The 14,841-nt window shown below is 35.1% G+C and overlaps 1 protein-coding gene across 1 annotated transcript; it reads left to right on the forward strand.

Moving 5' to 3' along the window:
• Positions 1-4,841: 4,841 nt before the first annotated feature.
• On the forward strand, positions 4,842-11,307 carry LOC124365343. The gene is made up of 4 exons (XM_046821318.1): positions 4,842-4,981; positions 8,055-8,331; positions 9,616-9,822; positions 10,989-11,307. Exons 1-4 carry the CDS (start codon positions 4,842-4,844, stop codon positions 11,175-11,177), a joined length of 813 nt encoding a protein of 270 aa, XP_046677274.1. The 3' UTR covers positions 11,178-11,307.
• Positions 11,308-14,841: the final 3,534 nt, after the last annotated feature.

Genomic DNA, 14,841 nt, shown 5'->3' on the forward strand with positions numbered 1-14,841 from the left:
ATCACGTGCCAAATAGTTATACTTTTTCCAACGCCAGAATCACATTGGAAGATCTGACACGTGATCAGAGGTCAGGAAAGTAACGATCTAAAATGCCCCTAACCATCAGTGCAAGCTTCCTCAACACCACACTATACTTCTGGCGACGAAAGAAAAACATTTTCTCAAGATAGTACCTGAATTCAAGCTCAGATCACATGAGCGCTCGTATAGATTATCTTTAACTTTAATAACACTGGTAACATATTTACGATAACCTAATCTAAAACCTACTTATATCATGTAATAACAAGTAATAGATACAAAGGGGTCTCCTCGCCGACATAGCTTCCTTTTGGGAGGCAGAAAACAATAACCTATCGCCATAATGACTTTAACAATAACTCAAATAAAATTTAGTTCCCTTTAATAAAGTAGTTTTTTACGTTCATGGTAAGAAAAACTCTTCCAAAATTAATGGCATCTGAAAAATTGTAAAATACAAATTTTTGCAATTTTTATAAAAACTGCATAAAACATTTTAAATAAATCAAAATTTACCACAATAAACAAATTTAGAATTTTGTTTAAATTCGGTACTTTGGGATTATACCAACCACACCAGTATGAAGAACACAAAAAATATAAATTTATAGAAACAAACATGACAGAACGAAAAAACAACTCTTTAATTACAAAATTACAAACTTACAAGCATTTCCAGGTATTGTGATCGGTATCGTTGTCGCTGTTATCTTATCTTTCTCGAGAATCCCGATTACGGCAGGCCGTGCGGCATCACATGATTATATTAAGTTTTTTTGCACTGTACATAATTGCCTTTCCATTACAATTCAATTTATATTTCTGATCAGCCCCTCTAAAATTTGATATTTTACTGATAGGTACTATCTCGAGGGATGTTTTTCTTTCGTTGACATCAGCGCGGCGCAGCACCAAAGGTGCTGCTGAAGCCCACGCTAATGGCCGGAGGCACTCGAATTTTGGGTGGCAGAGCGTGATCAAGAATAAAAACAAGTTTTGAGTATTTTTTTTCAAGAAAGAGTTTAGTTTTTGTTTGGTAATGTTTGTTTTTTGTTGAATTTTTGTGTTTGGAAAAATGTAGGGGTAAAACACGGAAGTACAACAAAGCGACGCAACCAGCAGAAACGGGCGGCAAGACTCTGCAATCACGTTATCTACTAGACCGCTCAACTTTGACCTCTGTCTGAGGATGGGGAGGGGTTGGCGATAAGACAATTCCTGTTTTATATTGACGAAATATTGTTCTACGCTAATCTAGTTTATCAGTAGAAGCAAAAATGTCAAATAACGATTCATGTCTGGGTGTGGTCGGTATAATCCCAAAGTACCTTAGTTCCCTTTAATAAAGTAGATTTTTTAGGTCCATGGTAAGAAAAACTCTTCCAAAATTAATGGCATCTGAAATATTGCAAAATACAAATTTTTGTAATTTTTATAAAAACTGCATAAAACAACTAATTTAGAATTTTATTTGATATTAAAATAAAAAAAATCTTATGAATAACAATAAAGGAATACAATGTTTCCACACCCTAAATGTTTCCTTTCTATATTAGTATACACTGAGGATGAGTTTTGAACAGTTTTTTTTATAAAAATATTGGTTGCAAATTTTGCAGAGAATTTATTAGATTTGGGGGGGGATGCCTATGAAATCAAGATATTCTGATAAAAAACATAAATGTGAGTGAGATAGTTATTTTGTGCAAAATATAATGTAGTTTTAGACAAAAATAATCTTTATATAGCCTACATATGGATCCATAATAAAAAATTATAGCCTAAAACAAAAAAGCTGTTATGCACATAAATTATAAAAATCTGGTGTACATGTAACGGTACAAATACACAGACAGCGATGCAATGTGACACGACGCAAAACTATCAAACAGGTATGCCATATGGAATAAAAATACACAAAGTACACCAAATTTTCACTGTATTTGATATTTCACTGCACAACGTGTGGTCACTGTTTAAATTTTTTGGTATATAACTGATCTTTTTTATTGACAATATAGGCTACTATAGTTAAAAGTTCTATATAATTATGACTTTGATAAAAAAAGGGATATATCTTGGAAACTGTGGATGGATATTATCATAAGACTAAAGCAAGTAGAATTTGGTGGTACAATTTATACATTTACTTGGAATTATATACCACAAAATCTAAAAAAATATGCTTAATTTGTATGTTGTAAAAATTAAGTGCATAATATAACACAAAATATAGTACATTGCATTGTAAAGAACATTTAGCTAAAAAGAATCTGATCAAAGAAAGAAAGCTAGGGAAGATCAGAATCAGGCTTTAATATAGTAATGATTAATTTAAATTAGTAATATAGTGGTATTTTATCTATTAAAAGATTGCACACCGTAACTACTAAATACTAGTTATAACTTTCCTGAAAAATTAAATGGTTTTTACCTTGTCCTTTATTTTTGTGTATATATAATATATAATATATATATATATATATATATATATATATATATATATATATATATATAAAATCCATTAACTTACTTCAAAATACTAAGTGAATATGGTAACAATCTTTACACATGTCCTGTATGGAACTAGTAGGCATAGGTCTCAAACGGAACAAGTTGTTTACCATACAGCTTATAATTTTTAATCTTTATATTCATAAAAATGTTTAGTATGTAAAGTTTAGTGTTTTATAATTGTGGAGTGAAATCTTATCAATATCAAATAAAATAATTACGGTTTTTATTTCAAAGTAAGGTATGCAATTGTGCTGGAATATTTGTGTCCCATAGAGAACCATGATGTTCACCTAAATAATAGGCTTAGTGAGGACTAAAGACTGTAACTTGCATTTTCTGTAATATCTAGATATATTAATTGAATGCTTAGAAACATTAAAGTTGGGTACGGTCCAATAAGCGGACCCGGTTTTTTATATCGAAGAATATAATCATCGATACCTAATATTCGGCATATCGAATCATAGACTATCAATCGATATAAAAGTAATAACAATCATATGTTTTAAATTAAAATGTGAATTTAATGATAACAAATAATAAATGAACATAACCAAAATCAGGGAAACTCATAACTTTAACTAAATGAAACAGAACGAAAACGTTTTTACTAAAGTTGTGTCCACCATTACCTTCTTTTTTTGCATCTGAAGACGACCATGTTAGCTCCTCTGACAGTTACATTTGTTACCTTTCCAACAAATATCACATAATGGATTCTTAGGTACTAACCCAACATCCTGAAGCCATAAAAAACATATTTTATCGTCTTTTAAAGCAATTTCGTGAAGCTTCCTAAGATTGACGGCCATTTTAATACACAATGTTACGTGAAATTTAAAATATTACCTTAATTGTATTATTTGAAAGTGTTTACAGCTGTTCATATAGATTATTTAAGTTGTTAAAAATAATTCATCAGTATCGATTGATTATATCGATGGTTATGATTAAGTAATATCGTTTGCCAATTTCGATATAAAAAACCGGGTCCGCTTATTGGACCCTACCCTTAAAGTTTTCAAGAATAAAAATAGGGCATTAGTATTGTTACATTGTGTACTGTCTAAAATGTGGTACCATATGGTAGATAGAATGGCTGAATTGGTGTTTGGAAGAAAAACCCATCTTCACTAAATTTGATGAGCATCAAAAACAGGAAGATAGGTAGCACTGAACAAATTAAGAAAACTAAGTTAGTAATTGTATATAGCTGACCATTTCCCCTGGGTTTGCAGATGTATTAAAAGCCCTTTGTGCATTGAAAAAGGTTGTAAAAAGTAAAATCTATGTTGTATACTTTGACTAATGAGTATTACATAGGAACACACCAGCCCCCCCCCCCACCCCCCCCCCCCCCCACCCCCCCCCCCCCCCACCCCCCCCCCCCCCCACCCCCCCCCCCCCCCACCCCCCCCCCCCCCCACCCCCCCCCAAACCTGTGGAACATCATGTACGACGGGGTGTTCTTCCGTATGGAGATGGCCGCACGACACATTCCTCGGTAGGTTATGCAGAATGACATTGCCCGTAGGTCATAACCGCGAGAGAGTTTGGATGAGGCCCAGAGATTGCTAAGTCTTAGCTCCTGAGGCGAAAATTACTCTGTTGGATGAGAGTGAAGCATGGATCTGTCTATTGGCCACCGAGAAGACAGAGAATCGTGCTTTCCTCACCAAGAGGAGGATAGATACCGTCGTGCAGCTAAACGGTCAACATGGGAAAAATCGATCGAATACCAAACGCTGCGTCAAGTTATCTCGAGGAAGTGAGAATGGATTCCCCGTATTGACAATTTCTGGGAACCACAGTCCGCCTCGTGCGGCCGAGAAAGCTGAAAAAGATTGTGGCCAATCTAAGTGAGGCTCGATGACCAAAGCGTCCCGGTGGACCCCGCAGAGAACTAAGCGCCGAGTTCACCCTCATGTCCCCTTTTGACGGGAACTCGGTTATCCTCTAAGGGTTGCGAGATCATGGCGCGGATGCCTTGCGGCAGATAAGCCGTTACAGGAAGAAGGGTCGTGAGCGGTTGCACGAGGAGAGGAGCCTCTCCGTGATTTTCATTCTGCCTATCGTACCGTTTCGGATGACCGGCAGTCCTTGTGATTGCCCGGGGGTAATTCCCATTCAGAGTCTTCTTGCTCTTGGAGCAGGAAGACGGGTGTATAACGATGGGAATGGCAATCTGTCCAGCCGTGCTACTGCCCGTTCGACACACAATGGATGAGTGGCAAACTCGATGGGAGTACGTGAAGAGTCGAGACGTTGGTCTTTTAAGGCTCATAGGTGATCTGAGGGGAATGGACCGGAAAAGAGAGCATGGAGAGGTAGACTTCTACCTTAACCCAGCCTATCTCACTGAGGCACGGTTGCTTTCGGCTTCTACCTTAACAGATATGGGGAAGGATCCCGAGTCCGGTAATGCCAGTACGGGGATTCGGTATGCGTGACGTATGCCCTGCACTCTTCTTCAAATGTAGAAGGTGGGATAACGCGAGAGAAGGGAGCTGGAGGGCAGCACTATTCGGGGCATGTTTTCGCCGGAGATCTCTTATAGAAGAGATGTTGTCCAGTCCCGAATCGTGTGGAACGCAGGCTGTCGCTGCGTTCCTGCAAGGAGTGGTGCCTAAGGCAAAAAAAGAAGAGGAGCAGCTATAAAGCACCAGAATAGCTTCATGCTGGTGAGTGGATTTTAGAATGAAGTTAATGCCCATTGGGCGATACGAGTGGCACCCTCCTTGAAGTAGTTGCAGAGATGCGTTCCCCGAGAGGGTTTTCCAATGCCTGGACCCTGTAGGTTTTAGGTTTTTTAGTGGGTGAGAGTCCACACACACCAGGGATGCGAACACCTGTCCCCTGACTGGTGCATAAATGCATTTTTCCTATTGAAAAAAATATATAAATAAATATAAAAAAAAGCTCACGATAGTTTAATTTTTAAGAAAATAATTTTTTTTTCACCCCTTGGAAACACACAAAGAAAAATTGAAAAAAAAAACACATTGGAATAATTTGTTTGTGCAGAATTGTGAAGCCTACTTACCTTTCTCATTATACTTTCACTTTTAACGTTTAAAAGGACTATTACGGTTTCTGTATGGTTTTCACTACAGTTTCTATTGCATTATGAAATAATATTTAGTCTGTCCTAAACTTGAATTTGAATTTTTAGAAAGATACAAAATTATGGAATTCACATTGTCCATATGATATGGATATATCATGCTGGTATAAACTGACAGACTGATTGTTGGTAAAATTTATTCTAAATAGTTAGACCTGTTTTTGAGAAAATTTTAACTTCCAAACAAAAATACTGTTGTGAAAAAAATGTGCATGACCTGAGAAGTTTAAAATACCAAATTTGGTCAATACAAAAACATTAGTTCCTAAGTGCATGTAAGTTACACAAATTTTTAAAATTAACTATTGCTTTACTAATAATTATAATAATGTTTTAAAAAAAGCATTCACTACTTGCTAATTATGTAATATAGATCTGTAAATTGTGTACAGTATTGGATTTCTGATTTAAAAAATGGAAAAAAATGGTATATTATATGAACTATTTGAACTTTTCTTCAATTACCTTTCTTTTATCAAAGTCTGCATGATACTCTATTTTAATAAACTTTTTATGTCACGGTTCAGTTGAATTTTATACATTTAAATATTGCTTTTAAAGCAATATGAATAATTATTGTCATTAATATATTGTCATTGTAACCAGAGTGACCAGATGTCCGGCTTTAGGAGGAAATGTCCTCCTGTCCTCTCGGCTTTTCAAAATTATATAACGGCTTATTGGTGAACGCTTAAATGTTCGAAAATAGTAGCGTTCTATCACATTAAAAAAATCCAATTTCCGAAGTCCCGAAGATAGACAATAAAAAGTTATTGCAGCGCACATGTAATGCCATGACATGTGGAACTGCTGTTAAATTCAGTTGTGTGTTGAGTGTTGTCTATAGTGTCACTGACTCACTGTTGTTTCTATCCGCTCAGCTGCACTGGTGCTATTACCTCCATGTGAACTGTTGTTAAAATTCAGTTGTGGTGTTGGGTGTTGTCTATAGTGTCACTGACTCACTGTTGTTTGTATCCGCTCAGCTGCTGCACTGGTGCTAATTTACCTCCATGTGAACTGTTGTTAATTCAGTTGTGTGTTGGGTGTTGTCTATAGTGTCACTGACTCACTGTTGTTTGTATCCGCTCAGCTGCACTGGTGCTATTACCTCCATGTGAACTGTTGTTAAATTCAGTTGTGTGTTGGGTGTTGTCTATAGTGTCACTGACTCACTGTTGTTTGTATCCGCTCAGCTGCACTGGTGCTATTACCTCCATGTGAACTGTTGTTTAAATTCAGTTGTGTGTTGGGTGTTGTCTATAGTGTCACTGACTCACTGTTGTTTGTATCCGCTCAGCTGCACTGGTGCTATTACCTCCATGTGAACTGTTGTTAAATTCAGTTGTGTGTTGGGTGTTGTCTATAGTGTCACTGACTCACTGTTGTTTGTATCCGCTCAGCTGCACTGGTGCTATTACCTCCATGTGAACTGTTGTTAAATTCAGTTGTGTGTTGGGTGTTGTCTATAGTGTCACTGACTCACTGTTGTTTGTATCCGCTCAGCTGCACTGGTGCTATTACCTCCATGTGAAACTGTTGTTAAATTCAGTTGTGTGTTGAGTGTTGTCTATAGTGTCACTGACTCACTGTTGTTTGTATCCACTCAGCTGCACTGGTGCTATTACCCCTTTGTTCATGTATTATGAATGATAAGTTAATTTTGTTATAATATGTGATATATTTTTCTGTTATAGTGATAAATTTCCTGTATATGTCTGTGAGTGAGGCTTAATTTTGTTATAATAGTTGATATATTTTTCTGTTGTAGTAATAATTTTCTATATAATGTTCTGTAAGTATAGCTTACTAAAATAATAGTGTTATTTGTATCAATTCAAAGAATTAGTTCCAAGTATTAAAAAAAGATATTTTAATTTCATTATACAAATTTAGGTTTAAATCAGTTATAATTTTACAAGAGAAAAATTCTAATAATAATGAATTCAATTCAATCTTATGCCGCATACAAAATAATAATAGCCTCAAATAACTCTTTATCCATCAATATTTAATACGGTATTTTATTTTTTCAATTTATATACCAAAACAAATCAAATTTGAGTATTTTTATTTGCATTATAATAGGCTCAAATACAGTATTAATTTCTGTGTGTTTTTTATAACAATGTATAAATAAATTTGTTCACAAAGATTATAAGAATATTTATTACTGTCCTTCTTTTTGCATTAATTTCCTCTTTTTTCACAACCAAAAGTCCTCCTTTTAGGAATTCACGTCTGGTCACCCTGATTGCAACCTCATTTATAGTATTTTTTAACAGTAATATTCTCAGCAGTATTGAAAAAGAATCGGTTGGTGAAAAAAGGTTTCTTTATAATAAATATATGAAGAATCTATATTTTCTAACTGCACACACACCAACAGGTATGGACAGCCGCCAAGCCAGTGCCTGCGAGACGACAGAAGAGGTTGTTTGATGATACGAGGGAGGCGGAGAAGGTGCTGCACTATCTGGAGGCCAAGCAGCCACGTGAGGTGGGCGTTAATGCTGGTGTCGACGCTGACACATGCCTCAGTGGCAACTCTGGCTCACCACGCAGCACCCATCGAGGTGCCGGGGCTGGAACCGGCTTTGCGCCACATTGCGGGCAAGGCTGAACTGCTGTCTCGTGCGCCAATATCAGATATGCGTAGATACGAGGTATGGTAACTTCAGTTTCCTGCAATTTGTCACACGCAAATTCAACAGTCCAAGAGTGTGCTTGATCTATAAGTGATTCCTGTTTATTCTATTGTATTGTACTATTGAATTTGCATCTCACTAACCAGAATCAGGAACCAAAACCAATACAATCACCTGTAACTAAAATGAGCAATTTGTCGACAATTTTAGATGATCACCAGATGGCAGCTGTGGCAGAATCTGTTCTCAGTGGTAACTCTAATTCAGAGATTCCTTAAAGTTTTGTAGCAGCTACAATTGGAATGAGGGAACCAAAATTGGAAAAATTAATTAAATGTGGGCATATCTTCTTCAGTTTTGTGGAGGAATGAGCAAATGTTGTTTTATGGAAAAGAAATTTTACTGTAAATGGTTTAGCGTTTGAAATTTTTTCTACAATTCCTTTCATACTCATTCCAGTGAAGATGCTTATTCCTCTGATTCTATTGAGCTTGTTGCTCGGAAGCTGCCCAAAGACGAGGAGGAGAGCTTGTGAAACCTTCCCATATATTGGCAAATCCATTGGGTTGTTTATTTGGCATCAAGTATGTTCTGTTCTGTCCACCGAAAACAAAAAGCTGAGGAATCCTATTGAACTTTTCCTCGAAAGGACTTTTCCTTTGCTTCTGGAGTGACAGGATGGATAAGGTTTGGGGTAGGAGTTTTCTTGTTAAATCCACCACAAGGAGGGATAGTGGACACTATGTCTCAGATGTGTCACTTAGAATGAACAAGGATGCTACTGTTGTTTCTACCTCTTTCAGTTAAAGCATTGTACTTCAACAGACATCATCCGCAATAAACTAGACCTAACGATCAACCTTTTTATCTCAATATTTCAACAAAAGTGCACCAATTATGGGGTTTTCAGGTATTTAAGTGAATTCGTGTTCTATACAAATGACGAAATTCCTCAGCAACCTGAACATTTAAAACATTGAAACAACCTGAACATCCTCTGAACACATCACCTGATTCGTCGTAACGATTGAATTTTTTTAGGAACATCACTTGAGTTGCATGATTTCGACAATTGGGAAACACATAGTAATAATCCAATATGGCTGAAAATTTGTGTCAGTTCTTCCAAGAGATTATAATTATTGAAAATTAACCTTCATTGCCAGAGCTTGCCATCTCTTTGATTTAGCACAATGATTATTAAACCGGTCTCATGCGCACAAAATTACTTTTTTTTGTTTGTGAATGTATAAAGCCATGGTGTGGGTGTTTGTAATGGTAATTTGGGTGGTTACCGTGCAGGAGCTGGCCATGGAGCTTGCGTGGGCGGAGTGTGTCGTAGCTCAGGTGGCCTCGCTGGAACACAAGCTGTGTCCTGGTGCTGGTCAGACTCAGGAGATGAGAAAGTTCCTCGCGGCTCTGGTCACGCAGCCTGAAGCTCTGGTGCCGGGAGGTCCACGGGGAGACATAGCTTCCCGCATCCGAGCCATGTTCTCTGAGGCCCATAAGGTCAGTTCCCAACTTATCATTGGGTTCAAATTATATTACAGGAATCTCAAATACTGATGTTTTAAGTCTTTTTTCATAAACTGCAAAAGATTTTATAGAAAGGTGATTAAAAGCTGCAAAAGCACAATACTGAAAGGAGGGTAAAAAACACTGCCAACATCAAGAACAGTTTGGAACATTATTTATTCAAATATCAAATAGTAAATATTAAAGATGAATAAGAACTTCACTAAAGTCTTGAAGAAATAAAAGATTTAATTAATTAAAAGTAAAGAGAAGACCTGAACAAAAACAATCGGTAACAACAAAATAAATTTCCAGAAAAGAAAATCATCTAACAGTTGTTTAAAGTAGTAAAAATCAAAGATTTTAGTTTTTGTATATTAGAAGTAATGTATGGTATTTGTTAAAAATAGTCTTTGTCTTTCATTGTTTAGCACATAAAATAACTATATTTGCATTAAAAACTGAATCAAAATCAACATTTGCAGAACAAATAATGTGCATATAAAACAAATTTTATACACCGGACAAGAACGTGGCCAAGAAAAAATGTTGGGAGGGGTCAAGATGACTGATATTTTACCGTAGTGGACAAGAAAGTAAGGAAAGTGCAGTCAACCGCTCATTCCCTAATTTGTTCCTTTAAAGGTTCTTGACCCGTTTCAATGTTGAGAGTTATCTTTCAGCAGTACATGTCAGTAATACTGAATTATTTAAATAATAATAACCGTTTGCTAAAAAAGCAATTGAAAAAAATTGAAAATTTAGAGGGTTCAGACTCCTTGGACCCCTTGCTGGCTACGTCCTTGATACCAGAATATATCAAGAAGAATAAAGTTTCAAGAAATTTAGATCCAAATTACAATAATTTCCAACAGAAAAAGTTTTGTTCAATGAAAGAATATATTGAAAATGAAGAGGAGCATAAATTGTGCAAGGAAAATTAAATTTTTGGCATGCAATAATAAGTTAGTTTGTAGTAAGTACACGTTTAAAATTTTTTTAATACCTATTTAAATGTTATACCTTCTGTTAAATAAACAATTTGAATTTTAGTTTTTCTTTGGTCTCAACCATAACGTTTTTTGTAATTTTACTTTTTTGATTTTTTTAATATTGCTACTATGTGATTACAATATAAAGTCTGTTATTGTTGTTTGTAGGCTTCCCAGATGATATCGGACAACGACCCTTCATCGCACATCACGACTGAAACCGTGGAGTCCCATCTCGTCTTCGGTATTCCCTCCAGCTTCGGAGCGCGAGTTTATTCTCAGAGTGTTGGCTCCTCGGCCTGCTCCGACTTCCCTCATCACCCCACACCGTCTTTCTGTCCGCTTGCGCAAAGATGAGATCATTATGGCCGGCTGCTTCTCGCAAGATACTACATTCCAGTAGATTTGTCCTCGGCACTCGTTAAGTTTGCTCATTTTATACGATAATTTGTTGGAATTTATCTAATAAAGTATATTGGCTTGGTTGGTTTTTGGTATGTTATTTTACCTAAAAGCTGTTTCAAGTTGAAAATTACCTTCTATAAAAAAGCTCATGGAACTAAGGTGTGTGTAGTGTGCTGCCTAGTTGTACAACAGGTTCATCATCTTTTTAACAGCCACCCATACTGGCAGCCATCTTGATTTTAGCTACGTAATAAAAATGTTAAACCTCATACCTTTTTACAAGCTTATTTTTGGTCGTAGTAGAATTATGAAAGAGTGTCTTGTTTTAAGATATAATCAATATCACCCAAAACTTTTAGTTTTCTATTAGTTATATCTTTTAAAAGAGACACCTCCATTATGATGATCAAAAATAAGGGTATCAAAGTGTATAAGGTTTAAAATTGTTCTTAAGAGGGGTAACAACTCAAGGTTGTTTCACTACAGCCTCTTAACGCAGACTTGAAGATATTAAAAAAATCTGTGTCATTAACCCATGGATTAATTTGTATTATCATTGATGTGTTCTTGATCTATGCAAAATACATGGCTATCTAATTTTGAATTTTGCTATCCACATTTCGTAACAGTACGAATTCTTGAAGTAGTATTAATTTACATCAAAATTTAGCAACAGTATTCTATTTTTATCAATAAAAAGTATTAAAAAATTTTGTCACATAACTTACGATTCTATTAATATTTTTTATATGAGAAATACAAATCATATTCACAAAGTTAATAAAAGTTCAGATTTTATTCTTATTTTGTACAAATAAAACTGTTTTTATCCACTAAATCTGTTTGAGTGTAGGAAAGTGTAATACTAATTATACAGAGACAAATTTTTATTAATACTATTCACCACACCCCGGTTTGAGACTTCGTTACTTTTAAAACTTGCTTTGACTGTCCTAGAAGATCTGAGTGGGGAATTTTACTAGTAAAGTAAGTGGAGTTTGGGTACAGTACGAGTTAGAAAATACTGACAATATATGATGTGTTTCCAACTCATATGCAAAGTCCTTGTGCCTAATGGATCTATTCCAAAATCCTTGCACAGTTTTATGGCATAAAAAGACAGGCATATGGCCAGGAACAGATAAAGTGTGTATGATAGTCCAGTGTTTATCTTTCAGATAAAATGTTGAGATGATAGGAATATATACATGAGCATATAGAGTTCAAAAGTTAAAACTAAAAATATTCGGAGCTGGAAGAAACAAAAGTAAAGTCAAGGCCAAAAAGCAATCTAGTTGGTTGAAGATCTCTTAATTTAATTGATATAATACAAGTTGTAGAAATAATGAACAAACATTACGCTGCCTCCAATCAGTTACAGGAATCCATTTATTTCTACCCAATCATCCTAAAGCAATAAATTATTGTATTTCTTATTAATCTGTTTCTTGTTAATCTGTAGTAGCCTATTGTTAGTATACATGTAACGTATATTTGCTGTAGCATAAATATATATTTTTCTACAGCCAGATGAGAGGTAATAGGTAGCGTTAAGAATAGGGCCTAATAACAACCACTTGTTATACGTACAGATATTAATGAGAAATGGTTTTTGTGTATATACTGTATATTGCTACTGAAACCCCAAATTATATTTCATTACACATTATTACAAATTTGAGGTTTTTACTTAAATAAAACAGCAATGCTGTTGTAGTGATCGATTTGCACTGTTTATGGGCCCTGGACTAAGTACACAATAATTTAAAATATTGTTAAACCTATAATAATATAAATTATTTATAAATATAATTCAACTTTTCTGATGTCAGATCACGTTAGACAATCTGGCATGTCAGGCTTTGGTGGCCTGCATTTATAGCAAAAAAAAGAAAAACATTCTAAAGCATCTATATTCAAGGTCAAATCACCTAAGCGCTCGTAAATGTCGAATTAAATTTTTATATTTTAATTTTATACACAAATGCATGTGTAGCCTAATAAAAAATCAGCATAACCTCCTTCTCGTAGACATCGCTTCCTTTCGGGAGGCAGAAAATAAGAACAGATCATCATAATGACATGTACTTTTCGCAGTAAGTCAAATAAAGTCTGTTCTTTTTAATAATGCAGTTCTTTTAGGTCCTCGGTAAGAAAAACTGTTAAAAATAGTGGCCTCTGTATAATACCATAGTACCAGTTTTTTTCCTAAATCGAGATTTATTCAATGTTTAGTTGTCAGCGATAAAAAATGTGGTTCTAAATTAAAATGTTTCTGTTCTCTTTAATATGTCTTATAATTTACTTTCTAAAATGTGTCGGTTCTCTTCTAATTACACCCTTTTTATTATTTTTGTATTTATCTTCTAACATTTTCTTACTATCTTCTAAAATTTTCTTATTTTCTTCTAATTTACTATTAAGTTTACCAACATCGGAAAACTCAAACAAGAATTCGTCTGGATTAATGCCATCCATAACCAACGCTGTCTTAGCTGGTTCTGTAGCACAGACTTCGTTCCTTCCCTTTCACGTTCACATTTCAACTCTGTTACTTTTTACAGTAGGTTGAAAGTCTCACACATACGCCAGTCATTCTTAGTACAAAAAATAATTAAACTTGAAAGTTTGCAAAAATTCTGAAGTAAGAAAGCAATATTTGCTGTACGCAATAAGCAATCTCAATTCTGACACCAATTGCTAAGGATTAGCTTAAATGAAGCACTCAGAGAATATTGAATCTTAAATATTTATATCTTATAAATAAGTCTAAATATCTACAAACCTAATATCTACTGCCTCATCTCCCTTACAGTTCCGATTTAGCACCAAGTGATTTCCATTTGTTTGGTCTGCTGAAGGAGGCATTACGTGGATAGAGGTTCCAAGATAACGAGGACATCAAGGAAGTTGGTGGGAAAATTGGCTCAAACAACAAGATAAAGAGTTCTTTGCAGCTGGTATAAAAAAAGCTTGTGGTCCGTCGGAACAAGTGCATAAATGCTCAAGGGGTTTATGTTGACAAGTAGTAAAAGTGTTGTTTTGTAAAACTAAATTGTTTCCTCTCTAGACCGGTTTGTCTCTTTAATTAATTATTGAATGACCCTCGTACTTGTTTACAAAACTGTCATAATCCACTATTAACTAAATTGTCTATCTAGTTACATACAAGTTTGTTAAACACTGACACAGTCAATAAAATTAATACAAATCCATCTGACATGATCACGAGTAATTACTACGGTACTAATTCTGTCATTTCACATGTTCAGTTCTAATACTCCACTAGTCACTGGGTTGTTACAGCTCCTAATAAAGTTATTGGTGCTTTCAAAACCTACTAGACAAGTAGGAAGGGTCATAGTGTTCATCCAACGCTCATGTATGCTTTTGGATAAGTTTTTTAGTAACGCTACTTTTTAATTAATCTGTCTTATTAATAGTTTTTCAAATACCACAGAGTGGTTTATTATATAGTTCAAAACCAAAAGATAAATTTTGAGAATTTCCAAAATGAATTTAGGGCCTTACAAGCGTATTCTTTAAATTTTTAGGTCTCTTAAACACTAATCTAGATGCCCTGTATAATAATTTGTCTGTTAAGGGTGAGTCTATT

Source organism: Homalodisca vitripennis, chromosome 6, assembly GCF_021130785.1.
Source record: "Homalodisca vitripennis isolate AUS2020 chromosome 6, UT_GWSS_2.1, whole genome shotgun sequence".
Lineage (NCBI taxonomy): Eukaryota > Metazoa > Arthropoda > Insecta > Hemiptera > Cicadellidae > Homalodisca > Homalodisca vitripennis.

What these genes read in the sequence shown, in the direction of transcription:
- LOC124365343 (XM_046821318.1), top strand. Translation starts at nt 4,842, where the DNA reads ATGGACCGGAAAAGAGAGCATGGAGAGGTAGACTTCTACCTTAACCCA. An exon ending in AATGCCAGTACGGGGATTCG is followed by an intron (nt 4,982 to 8,054) that starts GTATGCGTGACG and finishes ACACACCAACAG; the next exon opens with GTATGGACAGCCGCCAAGCC. An exon ending in TGTTCTCTGAGGCCCATAAG is followed by an intron (nt 9,823 to 10,988) that starts GTCAGTTCCCAA and finishes TGTTGTTTGTAG; the next exon opens with GCTTCCCAGATGATATCGGA.